We start from the raw sequence: 15800 nt of genomic DNA on the forward strand, positions 1-15800 counted from the left end.
TATATAATTGTCCTTATAATTGCAAATTATGAAGAAAATAGTCAGGGTTGCGATCAAAAGAGAAACAAAAATATTTTTACTACTATTTTTAATATTTAGTTGTCAGTTAAAAGTAGTTATACTACTTTCAATACTATTTTTTTCTTTTTTGATCGCAACCCTGACTACCTTCTTCATAATTCAAAATTTTCTTAATGTCCATTCCATCATTTCAATCACGTAAGTCATCTTCATAATTATAATAACAGAGAATAGAAGCTCGATATAAGAAACAATAGAATTACACAAAAATCTTCATAAATGAAGTAACTTGTTTTGTTCTATTGGAATCAGATTAGAAAGTTATGCAGCTCATTTCGCCGAATGATATAAATCCGACCCACGTACACTGTGACATGGCCAGCGATATCTAAGACCTCCTAACCCCGAACCAGATATATTCGGTTTGCAACATGTGCTAAACTAATTAATATCTTCCGATAATTTCTGCCTCGTTAGATTGCATAATATATATTTATATCGTTTCTTATCGCTCTTATAAAAATTGGTTTCTACTTTTTATACTTACAAACATATCTCAATAGTTATATTTCGTTTCATTCACTGCTGAGAGATCTCCACGCGGATCTTTCGGATTGTAAAGTGTAACAAATTTCTGAAAAATATTTTTTGTTATATAAAAGTGCTGAGATCTACTGGAAAAATAAGCAACTGCCTTCCCTTTAAATTATCATAAGAACCATCAGACACTTGTTGATCTATGCACTTATATGTTATTTTCCCTTTTTTCTTTTTCTTTTTCCTTATTATTGCGATAAGTGGAGAGCTTTCTGTCGTCAAAGAGATTAAGTGTAATCCATCAAACTTGGAACTGTTTTTTAAACTTTTGGTACTTGGATACTAAATAGCAATTACCAATAAAAATATTTTGAAATTACTAAGGTTTAAGCTGATATCTCCATTTGCGCCTGCATATTTTTATTTAAAAAATAATAGAAATTCTTAATTTCTATCAATTTATTAATTACATCTTTATCAATTAATAAAGTGGCATTTGAAAGTGGAAACCCGGTGAGGTTTGTTTTCGTTCAGGAGTTAGAAAAAACTTATGCCCTCAGAATCAAATATTTTTTTCTTGCATTTTACGTTTTAGACATCATGTGAGAATATGGTTGCGTGTCCGTCTATTGTAAATTTTTTTGTCCTGGCGTAATTAATCTAACGAATTTGATAACATTTTCAAGGGCTGAGGTAGTTGGAAGTTAGTTGATCTTCTATAGATTTTCATCAAATTACTTCCCCTGCTTTCGCTTACATTTGCATCAACGTATTTTCTTCAGTCAACCTGCATTTTTAAAACAACTTGTTCAGTTTGGCTTAAATTTGATGAAGGGAAATTGACTCAAAATGAATCGTTATAAATTTTATCTAATACAATAAACTATTTTCGCTTAATCATGCACTACAGTATTTTTCGTGACCCTTATCTTCAGCGACTTCTTCCATAGATTTTATTCGTAAAAGCCAATAGAAATTATGAGAATACTTCCTAATTTTAGTGCATAAGTACCTTTAAGAAATAAGTACTTCCAACAATTTTGCTTCCTCACTACCGAAAGTTGGAATGTTTTGTATTCATGCTGGAGTTTTAAAAATACATGAAAATGGTGAGGTGCACATCTCAATGATACATAAAATCTTAATGGACGTGGACGACATTGAGGTCCTATGAAGTTATCAAGATGACATGGAAAGACTCACAAAGACTCTTATAAGGGAAGCAGAGAAAATCGGCTTGCAAGTAAATGAAGATAAAAATAAGTATATGAATGCAAGCTGTCTTTCAAACTGCCTTTGGCGAGTTTGAAAAATCGGCGCCCTCTGGTGTGAGGGGTGAACAATTTTTTAGAATTTCTGAATAATTGGTTATTGGTTTAATATAAAAACACTGTTATTATCATAGAAAAGCTAAATCTCAATTTGAAAGTAAACTGAGTGTTGAAATTCCAAGGAGTTATAAAATCAAGTTTGCAGACAATTGGTCTACTTTATTAATTTTGCGGCCTCTTTGTACCTGCGCCTTAGTGGAGAGATGTGTCCTCGCTTAGTCACGACACTGTCCTCAGATATTTGGAACCTAGTGTCGCCCCGATTCTGGTGACAAATACTCGGTGTCTTAGTCACTGGTTCTGTAGGTTCAACAATTGGGATAAAACAACTCAATATCTATTAAGTTGTATTTGAGGCAAGTTTAACAATAAATAGAAATAGAAATTCGATACAGGAAAGTTGAGATTTAATATTAAACCTTTATCGTTACGCCTTTATAGTTTCTGGATCGAACGAAACTCAAATCAGCTCAACCTAAAATTTAGGAGTACAATACGAGATTGATAAGTTATGATATGAAGACTAAATTTATTAATATATAGAAATCGTTTTCATTATAGTAACATGTTTTTGATTTGTTGAATCAGATGGCTCAATACAATAAAGTCAATATTGTACGGCAAAGAGTCAAAATGTCGGTTCGTCCAAATTTTTATTTAAAACTTCCATTAGACTTCCCATGTTTTGTTATATCCTAAGAAAATGTTATAATTGGATTTCTTTACAGCATCTCTAATTAGTATAAGTTAGACTTTAAGCAAAATCAGGGCCGAATATATAATAATATAAATATGCTGATATAAATTATGCTACAGTGAAGCGAGAACGTTCATTCAGGTTATGACAGGCAGCTATTCTGAAGATTAATTAGATTGAAGTTATCATGGAAAGTTTAAATGGGGATAGATTTAAAAATGCTCAAAACTGAGCACAATTAGATCTAGTAAAAACTTGTGCAACCCGTTATTGGTCATCGTCTTAGGATTATTTAAGGAATAAACCAAACAGAAAACATGATTTAAATACTTTCATTTTGCGAGTTGTGTCCACCTCGGTACCTACTGTTCGCCGAGAGTCCTCTTGTGTGGCCAATTTTATGCATGCACAAAATTATTTTTCCTTGACACCTTCATACTTCCCAAAAGGTACGTCCGATTCCCTCCAAAGTTAGGGATTAGTTTAAAAACGGTCTAACATAAATTTTATCAAATCCCATTCCTGACTACGAGAAAAAGTACTTTTCTGCACATGCTTATATTTTAATGATGTAGTTTTGGTAAAAAAGAAATCATTGATCTTGAAATATAATTAATTATTTATAATATAGAAATACATATAAATTGAGGAGCTATGGAAAATAGAAATGGTTAGGAAACTGATCAAGCTGTCTTATCTAACTTACTGATTTTATTTTATTGAAAAATTAAAATTATGATAGTGTATTTTCTATATCGTAGTTTTTTAAATATCAAATTTTATTTTGTCTTTTTAAGGTGCCAACACTGGTTATAACAGTCTGAGCATGTAACCTGTTACGTTACCTTCCCTCACGTGAATTTGTTTTTTAAGATTTTAAAATGGTTAAAAGAAATAATAATCAGTTGCCACAAAATTTACCTCAATTACAAAATCTGATAAAGAGAGATCCAGCATCATACAAAGATGAAGTAAGCAAACATATTCATGAAACAATTGTATTAATGTACACATATATGGTTGTGGTATAAAGTTTGGATTTTATTTATTCAATATATGTTATCTATCTTTTAGTTCATCCAACAAGAAAGGCATTATAAGTCATTATTGAAAGTGTTTGAACTTAGCCCAGCTGAACATAGTAAATCATTAGATGAACTTGTTATGTTTATGGCACAAGTAGCTCACTGTTATCCTGATGTATTAGTTAATTTCGCTCAAGAGTTGATTGACATATTACAAAAACACAGTACTGTTCTTCATCCTGAAATGCGAATGGTAAGTTTTCATTTTTTTTTTTTATTGATATTTTTTATACACACAAAATTTAAACTTTTTTTCTCGTCTTCAGTGTTTTTGTAAGGCTTTGATTCTTTTGAGGAATAAAAATCTTTTGGCTCCTACTGATTTGCTTTCATTGTTTTTCCAACTTCTTCGTGCACAAGATAAGAATCTTCGAGCATTTTTAGAATCTCATATTATCAACGACATAAAAAACATTAATGCTAAGCATAAGAATATGAAGCTCAATAATGTAAGTATAAAGTTAATGTGGTTCTTTTATCTGCATTATATTATATAGAAAAATATTTTTAACTCTCTTTTTCATTTTATCTTTTCAGACCCTTCAAAATTTTATGTTTAATATGCTAAAGGACAACAACACCAAAGCGGTTAAAATGTCTCTGGTAATGATTATTTTTAAATCTTAGAAAATTGCAATATTTTTACAAATTCTGAACAATTATCACTACAAACTTTAATTTACATTTATTTCAAATTTCAGAGTATAATGATGGAGCTTTATAAAAAAAATGTTTGGCATGATGCAAAAACTGTGAATGTCATAGCAACTGCTTGCTTTTCGAAGATAACTAAGGTAAGTGGTTGCTTCAATATTCAGTACTAATCCCTGAGTACTATTCCATGACAGGTGGGTCTGTAGTCACTCAAACACTGTAAAAACAGTCCACTACTTTTTTTTTCTTATAAATCGAAACCATAAATTGGTGCATATTTATGAGAATTTAGGCTCTGGCCTAGTAAGGAAAGTATTGTGATTGTGAAAAACTTTGAATTCAAGTTTTTTACAGAAATATAGTTTCTGAGGTCTCCTGAGTTTGAATAAGTAAGTTTCATACAAAGGTATTTGTTCATGTCTGTTTTTGAGTGAATAGCCTTGCTCAAAAATGACAAGACCCATGAAACTGAAATTATTTGTTACAGGAACGTTTTTGATAAAATAAATCAACCTAAAGTAGCCACTTTATATATTCAATTTTAAACTTTTTTAGGATTTTCTCAAAAATGGCTCCTAACGATTTTGGTTAAACTTGGTATATCAATGTATTATCGTGTGATCTTTAATATCAGGCTGGTCTTATAGTCATTGATATTTTTGGAGGGCTTTAAGGGCCAAATTAAAAAAAAAAAAATGGATTAGTATAAAAGAATTTAGTTAACAACTAAAGGAAATTCAAATGTTTTTGTGTTTCCATGGTTGTTCTGCCTATCTTCAGATTTTACAATTGACTTACCTTATATATGAAATATTGATAAGAGGAATTTGATAGTTGAATTAAAAGGATTTATTCAGGGTTATTTTAAAGTTAATTTTATTTAGCGTATATGTCTGTAGAAGCAGTTAATTCATTACAAGTGATATTTAAATGTTCAAATATTCTTTTGTTATGATATTATTTTTTTTTTCAGGTGATGGTTGCTGCTCTTAAATTCTTCTTAAGTTCAGATGAGCCTGAAAAAGAAAGTGATGACAGTGATTCTGATGTATGAATTCACTTTAATAGCTGCTTATATAATTTGGTTGGGCTAAAGTAAAAGTCTTCTAATATCTTCTTCTTTATAGGATGAAGTGACTCCGAAAGATGTAATGATGGCAAATAGGTTTAATAAGAAAACAAGAAAAAGAGAAAAGCAGTTGAAAAAAGTTAAGCAGCTTGCAGTGGTAAGGGCAAACAATCTTATATCATGTTTGTTTTTTTAAAGAGCAATGTGTTTGTGAATAGTCTTAAGAGCAATTGTCCTGGACAGTTTGGCAGTAAATTTTAGTACATAGCGTTTGACCTCCAAGGGACCAGGCATATTCGGTCATTATAACCAATCTCTACACACATCATTTAATTGTGAAGTAAATTTTTTAAAAAATCAGTTATTACTACTATATACTTGTAAACTGCTTTATTAGAAGAATGATGTATAACTTTTTTTCGTTTTTTAAACCATGAATGTTCATTACAATTCTAAAGATGCACACAGTGGTAAAAAATCAAGTTCATCTGCTACATGATTTTACATCTGATTCTTGTGATTTTTCCTACATTTGTCTTCTCAGAATGCCAAAATGTTCAAAACAATTCTTAATGTTTCAGATATTTTTTCTTCTGAAGATGGTCTAGTGCTGATAGGTATAGATTTAAAGAAATTATTTGCTTTAGTAATCAGGATGGGACTAGAGGGAGGAATATTGTGGCTTATTTAGATTTTAAACCATTTGAGCAATAGCTCATTGATTTCTTCGAGGATAGAATGATGGTATTTCATAACTTCAGAGGAATCCCCCCTTTTCTACAAGATATCCAATCAAAGTGTGTTTTTATTAAAGATATAGTAGAGAGAATTTTCTTCAATTCTTTAGAAAAATTGTTGTTAGTTCCGTTATTTTTATAAAGGCAGTAAATGTGAAATTTTTCCTTTGCTATGAATGTTTTTTTATCAAACATAATGCTTCTCTTGAAGGAAACAATAAAACTAAACTGTAAACAATTCACTGGATGGAAATAAATCCCTTCTCCCTTCAAAACTAATAAAATATAAGAAACTTTTATTCTTAAAAAAATCAGGATTGTTTGCTATCCTTTCTTATGGATTCATGGAATCGCTGAAACCGATCTTTTATTGTTCAGTGTGCCATCAAATCTTTTTAGCCAATTAGTAGATAGAATTCTGGTTGATATATTCGTTAGTAAATATATTGGTAAGACTCTCAAAATGATAGTCATTATAAAGGATATCTAGTGTAATACAAATAAATATAGTAAGAGTAAATTGATCATTTAAGTCAGCTAGAGCTGAGATTGAACTAATTAAATACATTACTTAATGTTTTGTTTTTGTATCTTAGCCCTTAGAACACAATTTAAGTGTCCTGGATGTCTGATGGTAAATGTATCTGTTATCTTCCCCACTGTATTTGGGCACACTCAGCACCCCCCTCTTACTCAAATATGATGAAATTCATTATTTAGTGTTATTTACTTGGCAGTAAAATATTATTAAAGTACGAATGAATTTCAGTCAAAATTTGTCCTGTCTAGAGGAATTGTTTAAGGTTTTGTACTTCTCTATTGTCTCTCCAAATTGAGTTCAGGTTGTGTATTTGGTTAGTGCTTTTGGTGATCTCAACATTCTACCTTTTTTTCAACATTTTTTGTGTATTCTTGTCTCTTACCCCTTCTAATTGATTGATTTTGTTACTTGCCAAAAATATTCTACTTCAAGACCTCTAACACCTTAATGTATAGAATAAAAAAAATCTTAGAGAAAAATTCATTTGTACATAGCTCAAAAACTATATATTTTATTATTAATTATCTATGTATAGTTATTTGAAAGGTAATGGAATTCCGGAAAAAAAAAAAAAAAAAAATCAGAGTATTATTAGGCGAGATACAGCACTTTATTTTATCAATTTTGTTACTTTTTATGTGGTTAATGCCTTTGGTATGTCTCAGCTTACTTCTTCCCCACCCTCAATCCCCTTCACCTTTTTTTTCTTTGTTTAAAATTATTAATGAAATATTTAAATTATACAATTAAAAGCGTGGGGGAAAATACAACATTAGTAATAGAGCTCTGCTGTACACTTTTTTTTTTTTATCTTTAGTCTTCTTAAAAATAATCTGTTAAAATGTTTTAAGTGAGACTGCTTGTTAATATATTTATTACACTTTATGATTTTAATTTTTTTGTTTCAGAAAAAGAAGAAGAAAAACAAAGCTCCAAACTTTAACTTTTCTGCTTTGCATTTATTACATGATCCTCAAGGTATTATTGGCTGTTTTCAATTATTACTTTCTAGCATAGTACTTTTCCCTAATCTCCCATCATGGATATTTATTTTAATTCCATAATTGTTATAAATTATTAACGTGGTGATAGTTGGGATGTTGTTAACATAATTTTAATAATAAATTTTATTACTCAGAACTACAGAATTTATAGCAAGGAGTTAACTTTTGCATTAATAACTTGATTTCTTTATTAAATTCTAGTTCATTAACTGAATTATAATGGCAAAAACAAAAAGTGTTACTGTTCTAAATAACAAAATAAAATAGAATAAAATTTTAAGCATCTTCAGTCGAACAACTATCTTAATTTCAGACATTGGGAAGTATATTGGTATTGTTCATTGATTGCTATGATATTTTCCACACTCATGATCATATGAACCGCTTCCTTAAAAAAAAGTTACTTGAATGTCTTGAAATTTTTCTGATGTTAAAAAAAAATTTTACCTTTGACCAAAGTGATATATTTGATATATTATGAAGGATCTTATGTATCAAAACCGAAAATAGGTTTTGATACATAAGATCCTTCATTCAGGTTTAAGAACTGATTCATTACTATCTTGATTGCTAGCACTAGTTAGAATTGGTCAGCAAGAAGATTTTTGTGCTTGAAAATTGTTCTGTTAATTGTTATAGTTAAAACCTTTTTTAGTGGAAGCCCTTAGTATGTAATTAAGTATTTATAAGTTTTAATAGGCAACTATTGTTGTTTTTGGCTTAAGTTACTTGGTGTTGTAGTTGTCTGCCTTCAGCTACATGTTATGGCTCATTATCTAAGTTCCTGTAAGTTTATTAAAAGTAACTTAATGTCAAAAAGATTTTAAGTTTCTTATGGGTGTGGAAGATACCTGATCACTTCACCAAGTTCTAATATCCATCAGTTATAAGGTTATATACTAGCATTATTTCCACTGTTCTTTTTTTTTAATTTAAATTATTTTTTTTAAATAATGTTAACAATATGTGGTTATAGTTATATGATATAGTTAGTTGAAGCAATATAGCATGGCTATTTTCATTTTATTTAAATTGAATAAATGTATTATTGCTGTTAATTTAATTTGCAAACACATTATCTTTTTAGTAAAGTCCTAAATCCTGATAGGATTTTGTTCATCACTGAATCAGGAAAAGTCAACAACTGTAAATAATTCTGTCAAAACAAAAGCCTCTTTTTGACATCATTATTAATATTAATGTTATAGGTTGATTTTCACATAAATTTATGAAATAGAAATCTTGTTTATTAAATTATTATTTTAATGGCTTAATTTGTGAATATCTTATTGATTCTCTTATAATTGGTCTTGTACCGATTGGCTAGTGTTAATAAAAATCTCCAGATCCATGTGCAAGATAACTAATAAGTGTTAGTATTGATAACCAACTTTCTTACATAATTTTGTTTATAGGAATGGCTGAAAAACTTTTTCGCCAGTTGGAAAAAACTCATGAAAGGTTTGAAGTGAAAGTTCTGACTTTAGATGTGATTTCACGACTTATTGGATTGCATCAATTAATAATCTTGAATTTTTATCCATTTATTCAACGATATCTACAACCTCATCAAAGAGGTATTTTTTATGACTAAACTTGTTCACTGAAAATACATATAACTATAATTGACTACAATTCTAAAAGTTTAATTTTTTTAGATGTGACTAAACTATTGTTGTTTGTGGCTCAAGCATCACATGAATACGTACCACCTGATGTAAGTTAATTTTAAATATTTAATTAAACTATTGAATAATTTATCTTTGAAAGGGCATGAGCCTCCAAAATAGGTTTGGAGTAATCCAGACAAAAACTGTCCCAACTCTACAATCTGAATGTTTGAAAATTCTAAAAAATATAATGTTATTTCATCATGGTCTAAGGAATTAACTTGGGTATTCCCACTCTGGAGCTATTGAGGTATTAAATCTCTTAAAAACAAAAAAATTCAAAAGATTTTTTTTGTCTTTGATAAAATTCTTCCTATTCTGGTATGAATTTGTTCTACCTCCGAATAATGGATTTTGTGAAACGTGTACATTGGTAATTTTGGACCTGTGACCTTTCTATAACAAACAATTCAATTGTCATTAAAGCAATAATAAAGTATTTTATAATAATAATATTTTATTTATTCTGGGAGGAGTCCCTTTAGAATAATACAAAGAAGTAGACAGGTGTGGGCTGAGGAGCCTCAAAGATATTTAAACAAAATACAAAGAAATATAAATAGTTATTATAAAAAATAATTATAAGCCACTTTCTCACTTTAATCAGTTGGACATTAAAAAAAATAAATAAAAAAGAAAATGATGTAAAAATAATTAAGAATGATGTAATAATTTATGTACATATTTACAATTATATCGATTTATGGGGTCTGAATGGATAAGAAATGATTGAACAGGCAGGATTTAAAGGTAGGGAGGGTATTAGAGCAACGGATGTTGGAAGGGATGAAGTTCCATAGGGATGTAGATCAGATAATGAACGATCTGTCGAAAGCAACGGTTCGGTGGGCCCTTGTGTATAAATCTGAAGACCGGGAACTGGTGTTGCAGGAACAAATAGAGGATTTGAATTGAAGGAGCTCAGAGATGAAAGAAGGATGGCGGGATTGGATGACTTAGTAGATGAAGGATGCCAGAAAATACGACGGTAGGAAGGATAAACCCACTTCAACTCTACATAAAAACGGGAAACAGAGGCGTCCCTTGGGATCCTGAAGATCAATCGTACACAGCAATTTATGAAATGTTTTAATTTCGCCTTGAGATCCCCATGTACCGTACAGCAATAGTCAAAGTGGGGAAATATTAGAAAAGTGACTAGGGGTCTATGGGTTTCGTATGGAAATAGGTGGCAGATGTAATTTAGATGTTTTAAAGTGGAAAAGGTGCGGCGGAAGATATTGGATACATGGTTTTTTGGATCAAAGGTTATTCCCAGGTTTTCGATGGTGGGGTAAAATTTGATAGGACTATCGTGTAGGAACAGAGTTGAAATATTAGGAACAGTTTTAAGGTGATTGGAGCCTATTAAAATTGCCTTCGTGTTCTCCACATTTAGCATAAACTTGTTAGCTCTTGGCCATTCACAAATCCTATCTAAATCTTCTTGAAGTTTTTCTGTGGCTGATAATGGATCAGAAGGTGGGAAGGACAGGTATATTTGGAAATCATCTGCATAGATGTGGTATTGATTGTATGTATATGTGGATAAACTTTAATTTAACCTAAAGTTCACATTCATTAAAATAATCATATTAATTTTATCAACCCAGGTCATTGTATCATTTATATATAAGCTACCATTTTATTAAATTCAAAAAAATTGATGGGATTTTGTCATTTGTTTGAAGATTAATTAATTTAATGTTATGCAGTTTTTAAATTTTTGATGCTCAATATTCAAAACTTTGAAATGATTTTTATTCACCATTTTTAGACTTTTTGATAATTTAAATATAATTACAGTATAATTTGCTTATAGATGTAAATTAATCCAGTTATAAAAACAAATACCATGATTATTGGAAATAAAAATTTCACATATGTTGTCTATTTTAGGGCAAAAAGTTTAGAATGTTGAAGAGAAAGGTTTACTCTACGGGTTTCCAATAATTAACACTTAAACATTTGATTAAATTTATCTGACTGAATTGGCATATAGTCAGGCAGTGGATTTTTACATTGTTCTTGCCTACTTCATTTGTTTAAAAAAAATCATGTTCTTTGGGGATGAAAAGATAATTTAGAATTGGCATGTTGATGTATATATAAGAAAAAAAATCACCATTAGAGAAATTTTAAATCAAGTGGAAGGGTACAAGCGATTTAGGAGAGGTGTCTTGTAATCTGGATTTTTATTTTAATTTAGAGATCTTATTTACTGATTCGATTGTATCTAGCAAAAAAAAAAATATTTTGCATTATCTAACTTCTGAAAGCCCTAAAATACCAGATTAGCAAAAATTAATGATCATCTAGTAAGTAGGTTGTGCATGATGACCCCTAACATAAATTTTTTTTTTATGAACCTTGGTTATAAACTGCTTTTATATCGGTATATTCTAAAAAAATTGCAAAAGGAGAAAAAATATTTTTTAAAAAATTCTACTTTATTTGGGAATAATTATTGTAAAATTAGCAGGATTGGGGGAAGAGGATGTGTTTCCCCATGTAAGATGCCTCAATATGGGTAACCCGTGGTTGTAGTATGCTTCAATAAATGTTTGGACACACCCGGTTTATTTTGTCAGAAACCGAGTCACAGTAATTTAAGAATTAGAAAAAAAAAACATTCAAGTGTCTAAAATTCAAAATGCCTCTATCAAGAACTATCAACATCCCAATGAGTAAAGAAATTCTGGAGAAATTCTAAGAAATTCTGGAGGCCTTTAAAAACAATTAATCGATCTAGAAAACTCGAAAGCTCTGACGAACTGAGCTATCAAAATAGGCCATCACAATATATGTTGCAGCAACTAATGGGTCAACCGTTTCGAGACTCCACACAGCATTTTTTGCTTGAAAAAGTCTGGAGAAGGGACTTTGGTGAATGAAAGCGTTCACAGTGATTGGGTTATGAACGTTTGGTGAGGTTTTTTTGAAGAGAGTATGAAGACTGGTAAATATAAATCGTGGAGCAGACAGGCGTTTCTTAAACTATGTTTCAATTGAAAAAATTGCTCGGTTCCCTCCGATGTTTGTTATAAGTGAGTTGTGCATACAACATGTAAGTTATGTATTCATCAACATAGCTATATTTTAATAGAAAATAAATAAAGATAAAATCAGACTAAAAAATAAATCCTTAGCAGAGTGATGAAATTATTTAAGTTAGGAAATTCCTGTTGAGCACTGACTTACCTCTATTTTGGCTGTTTTGTGTTGTAAGAAATTTTTTAAAAAAAATAAAATAACTAATTCTAATGATATATTTGTTTTTGTAGGCTCTAGAACCTGTTTTAAGGACTCTTGTAAATAATTTTGTCACTGAAAGAAATTCTTCTGATGCAATGGCTATTGGGTAAGTAACGACATGCTTTAATTTTATTTTTTCCTGCACCGGATTAGGTGGAACAATTTTTCATTTCCCTCCTGATAGCCCAATAGAATTGTGATTTTTTTATTCCTTTTGTTGGCATCAATTCACAAATTTTATATTCCTGAGACAGCAATTCGAGATGTCTGCTTCCAGAGGTACACCATCAATACAAATTAGGCACTTTAGGGTGAGTGATTCCAATCCTGTATAGATGAGCTTGGAGGTAATCATGTCTTATGAGTAATCTGAAATTAGTAACAAAGTTTTATTCTCATTGAATCCATTGGCAGTACTTTTTCGAGAAGTCTTTTACATATTTTTCCTGCTGCCTGGTTTTTTCTTTGTAATTTCATACATTCTCAGATTTTTGTTTTTAGTTTAGCCTTTAACTGGGAGAATGATATGGATTCTGAGTCAGGAGAAAGCATACGTACTTCTTTTTTCCAGTCAGTCTGCATCTTCATTGCCTGCAATACCACTGGGGCCCGGGCTCCACAGTGGGTACCCTCTGTAACACTGCGTATACCTTATGAATATGGTTACTGATATCGGTTTTGGTGCTTGCTATAATGTTCCAAGTCGTACTTTCAGGACTGCAGATTGCTGGAATTGTGGCTTGAGTCAACAAAGCATACAATTTTCTGCGTTGGATCATTGAGAGTTAAGACGCATCCCGCTGTCAGAATGATCGCAACTATTTCAGCATCCGAGTTTGTTTTACTTCCTGATAGTCCTGCTTTCCCTTCACAACACTGTGGAGATCAATACCCAGAGCCAGCCACACCTGGTGTAGATATGTAATCACTTGTGACTTTCGATACTTTTCTTATTGCCATTACCATTGCATGATGATGTGTTCGCTCTTTTCATTTGGAAAATAGTCATCTCTCAGGTTGCAAACTGCATTTTTTTTAAAACAGATCATAGAGAGAACTAAAAAAAGAATCAATAATATGATTTTATTATTCTTAAAATCAACACATCATTCTAGAGACATCTCTTCTTGATGATCGGTTTTTAGTATACCTGATCAATTTTTTTGTGTTTGAAGATTCATTTCAGATGTCTCTAAAATGAAGCATTAATTTTTATTAAATAGTTGAAAGTTTTTTTGAGGTTATAAGGTATAACAGCTTATGTAACAATTTGTATTGTACTAATCACTTTAACATTTGTAGGTTAAATGCTATACGTGAGTTGTGTTCACGTTGTCCATTAGCAATGAATGAGGATCTTCTTCGTGATCTAGTTCAGTATAAAAGTTACCGGGACCGAAGTGTTGCTATGGCAGCACGTTCACTAATGCATCTTTTTAGAACTTCACTTCCTGAAATGCTTCACAAAAAAGATAGGGTATTTATTTCTTTGTTTTATAAGATTACATTTTTTGAAGAATTTAATTGAAAATATATATACTTTTGGTATTTTCTTTGCAGGGAAGACCTACAGAGGTAACTATTGAACTTAAAGCCAAAAAGTTTGGTGAAATTGACAGTAAAGATTATGTTCCTGGTGCAGAAGTATTACTTGAAGAGGCTGCAGTAAGTATATACTACCTTGTGAAGAATAATGATTTACAATTGAAACAATTAAATTATTAATTTTTTATTGTTCATACGGTTTTCAGAATGTGCCACTAAAAGACAGTAGTGATGAAAATGACAGTGATAGTGATTGGATTGATGTTTCACATTCAGAAGATGAGGATAATACTAAAAGTGTTGGTGATAAGAGTGTTGATGGAACAGGGGAAGAGGAAGAGGATGAACTGGACGATGAAGAGGGCAGTGAGGATGATGAAGAAGATGAAGATGAAGATGAAGAAGAAGAAAGTGAGGTCCCAGATGATGAAGAAAAGAACAATCCAGCACCTAAAAAACCTGTATATAATATTTAAATTTAATTTCTGGTTTCAATAATGGCTTGCAATATTTGGAAATTTCCTAGTAGTACGTTTTTGTTATTTTCAGCGCCTAAGCAAGGCTGAAAAGAAGTCAGTGGCAGAGCAACTTGCAGAAAAGAAAGAACTCGCTAAAGCTGTGAGTTCTACAAAATTCTTAACTGATGAGGACTTCAAAAGAATTGAGGCCATGCAGATTGCAAAAGAAGTTACAGGACTTAAGCGTGGTGTAAAAAGGTCTGCTGTGGAGATGGAATCCCCGAGGTAAATATTTGTTATGTAAATGTGCACACTGTATATATTTTTATTAAAGATAAATTAAATAAATAAACCATAATTTTAGATAATTATTTTCATATAAACTTAATATTTTTGTTCTTATCATCTTATAATTATTTTGATCAAAATATGCTTTCATTAGAGGTGAACTTCTAACTCTTGGAGACATTGAAAATATTTATAAGAAAAAGAAAACCTCGAAAGAAGAGAGAATATTAAGTGTCAGGGTGTGTATCTTTGAAAATTAAATTTCAGAATTTTGTATTTATATTTTTACAGTTATTATTCTTTTTCTTTTATTTTCTTCTTTAGAGAGGCCAAGAAGGCCGTGAACCTTTTGGTTACAAAGTTGGCCGAGTAAATCCACATGCAAGTACTACTAATCGTGAAAAAAAGAAAACTAAGAATTTCATGATGGTCCGTCACAAGGCAAGGAGTAAAGTGAAAAGGTCATTTAAAGACAAACAGGTAATTAAATATCTTAAGTGTATTCTGCATTCATGATATTTTAATTTAAAAGTAATCTTATTTTAATGTTGTAACTTTTTCCAGATCGCTCTCAGAAACTATTTAATCAAGCAAAAGAAGATGAAATAATTGTATACATATAAATGGAGTATAGTTTTGTATTTATAATTATGTAATGTAAATATGTAAATAAACAAACCATTTATTTTTAACAGTTATTTATATTTTTACTGATCATGTCCCTGATTTAGATAGTGGTACATCAGGCAAAAAAAAGATTTGTTTTTATTTTACTTTTATTATGCATGCAACAAGTATTCCAACTGCAGGCAGGGGTTTCTGTTCCTAGTGTTGATTTTAGTACTGTAAACAGTTAAAATAAAAAAAAAAAAATTTATATACAACAGACTAGTACAACTAATTAATGT

At 30.5% G+C, this 15800-nt stretch overlaps 1 protein-coding gene across 1 annotated transcript; it reads left to right on the plus strand.

The window, feature by feature from the left end:
* Positions 1-3383: 3383 nt before the first annotated feature.
* Mys45A (SDA1 domain containing protein Mys45A) lies at positions 3384-15584 on the plus strand (the record flags this gene model as incomplete). Its single annotated transcript, XM_067046517.1, is given in 18 exon segments — positions 3384-3557; positions 3661-3864; positions 3938-4120; positions 4209-4274; positions 4373-4465; positions 5299-5373; positions 5453-5551; positions 7581-7650; positions 9092-9253; positions 9335-9393; positions 12631-12707; positions 13904-14078; positions 14162-14266; positions 14353-14607; positions 14696-14889; positions 15047-15131; positions 15217-15372; positions 15457-15584. Coding segments are annotated over 18 exon segments (2193 nt in total). The 3' UTR covers positions 15502-15584.
* Between the last annotated feature and the right edge of the window lie 216 nt (positions 15585-15800).

This window comes from Halyomorpha halys, unplaced genomic scaffold (genome assembly GCF_000696795.3).
Source record: "Halyomorpha halys isolate HHAL.00 unplaced genomic scaffold, Hhal_1.1 Scaffold51.1, whole genome shotgun sequence".
Taxonomy (NCBI): Eukaryota; Metazoa; Arthropoda; class Insecta; order Hemiptera; family Pentatomidae; genus Halyomorpha; species Halyomorpha halys.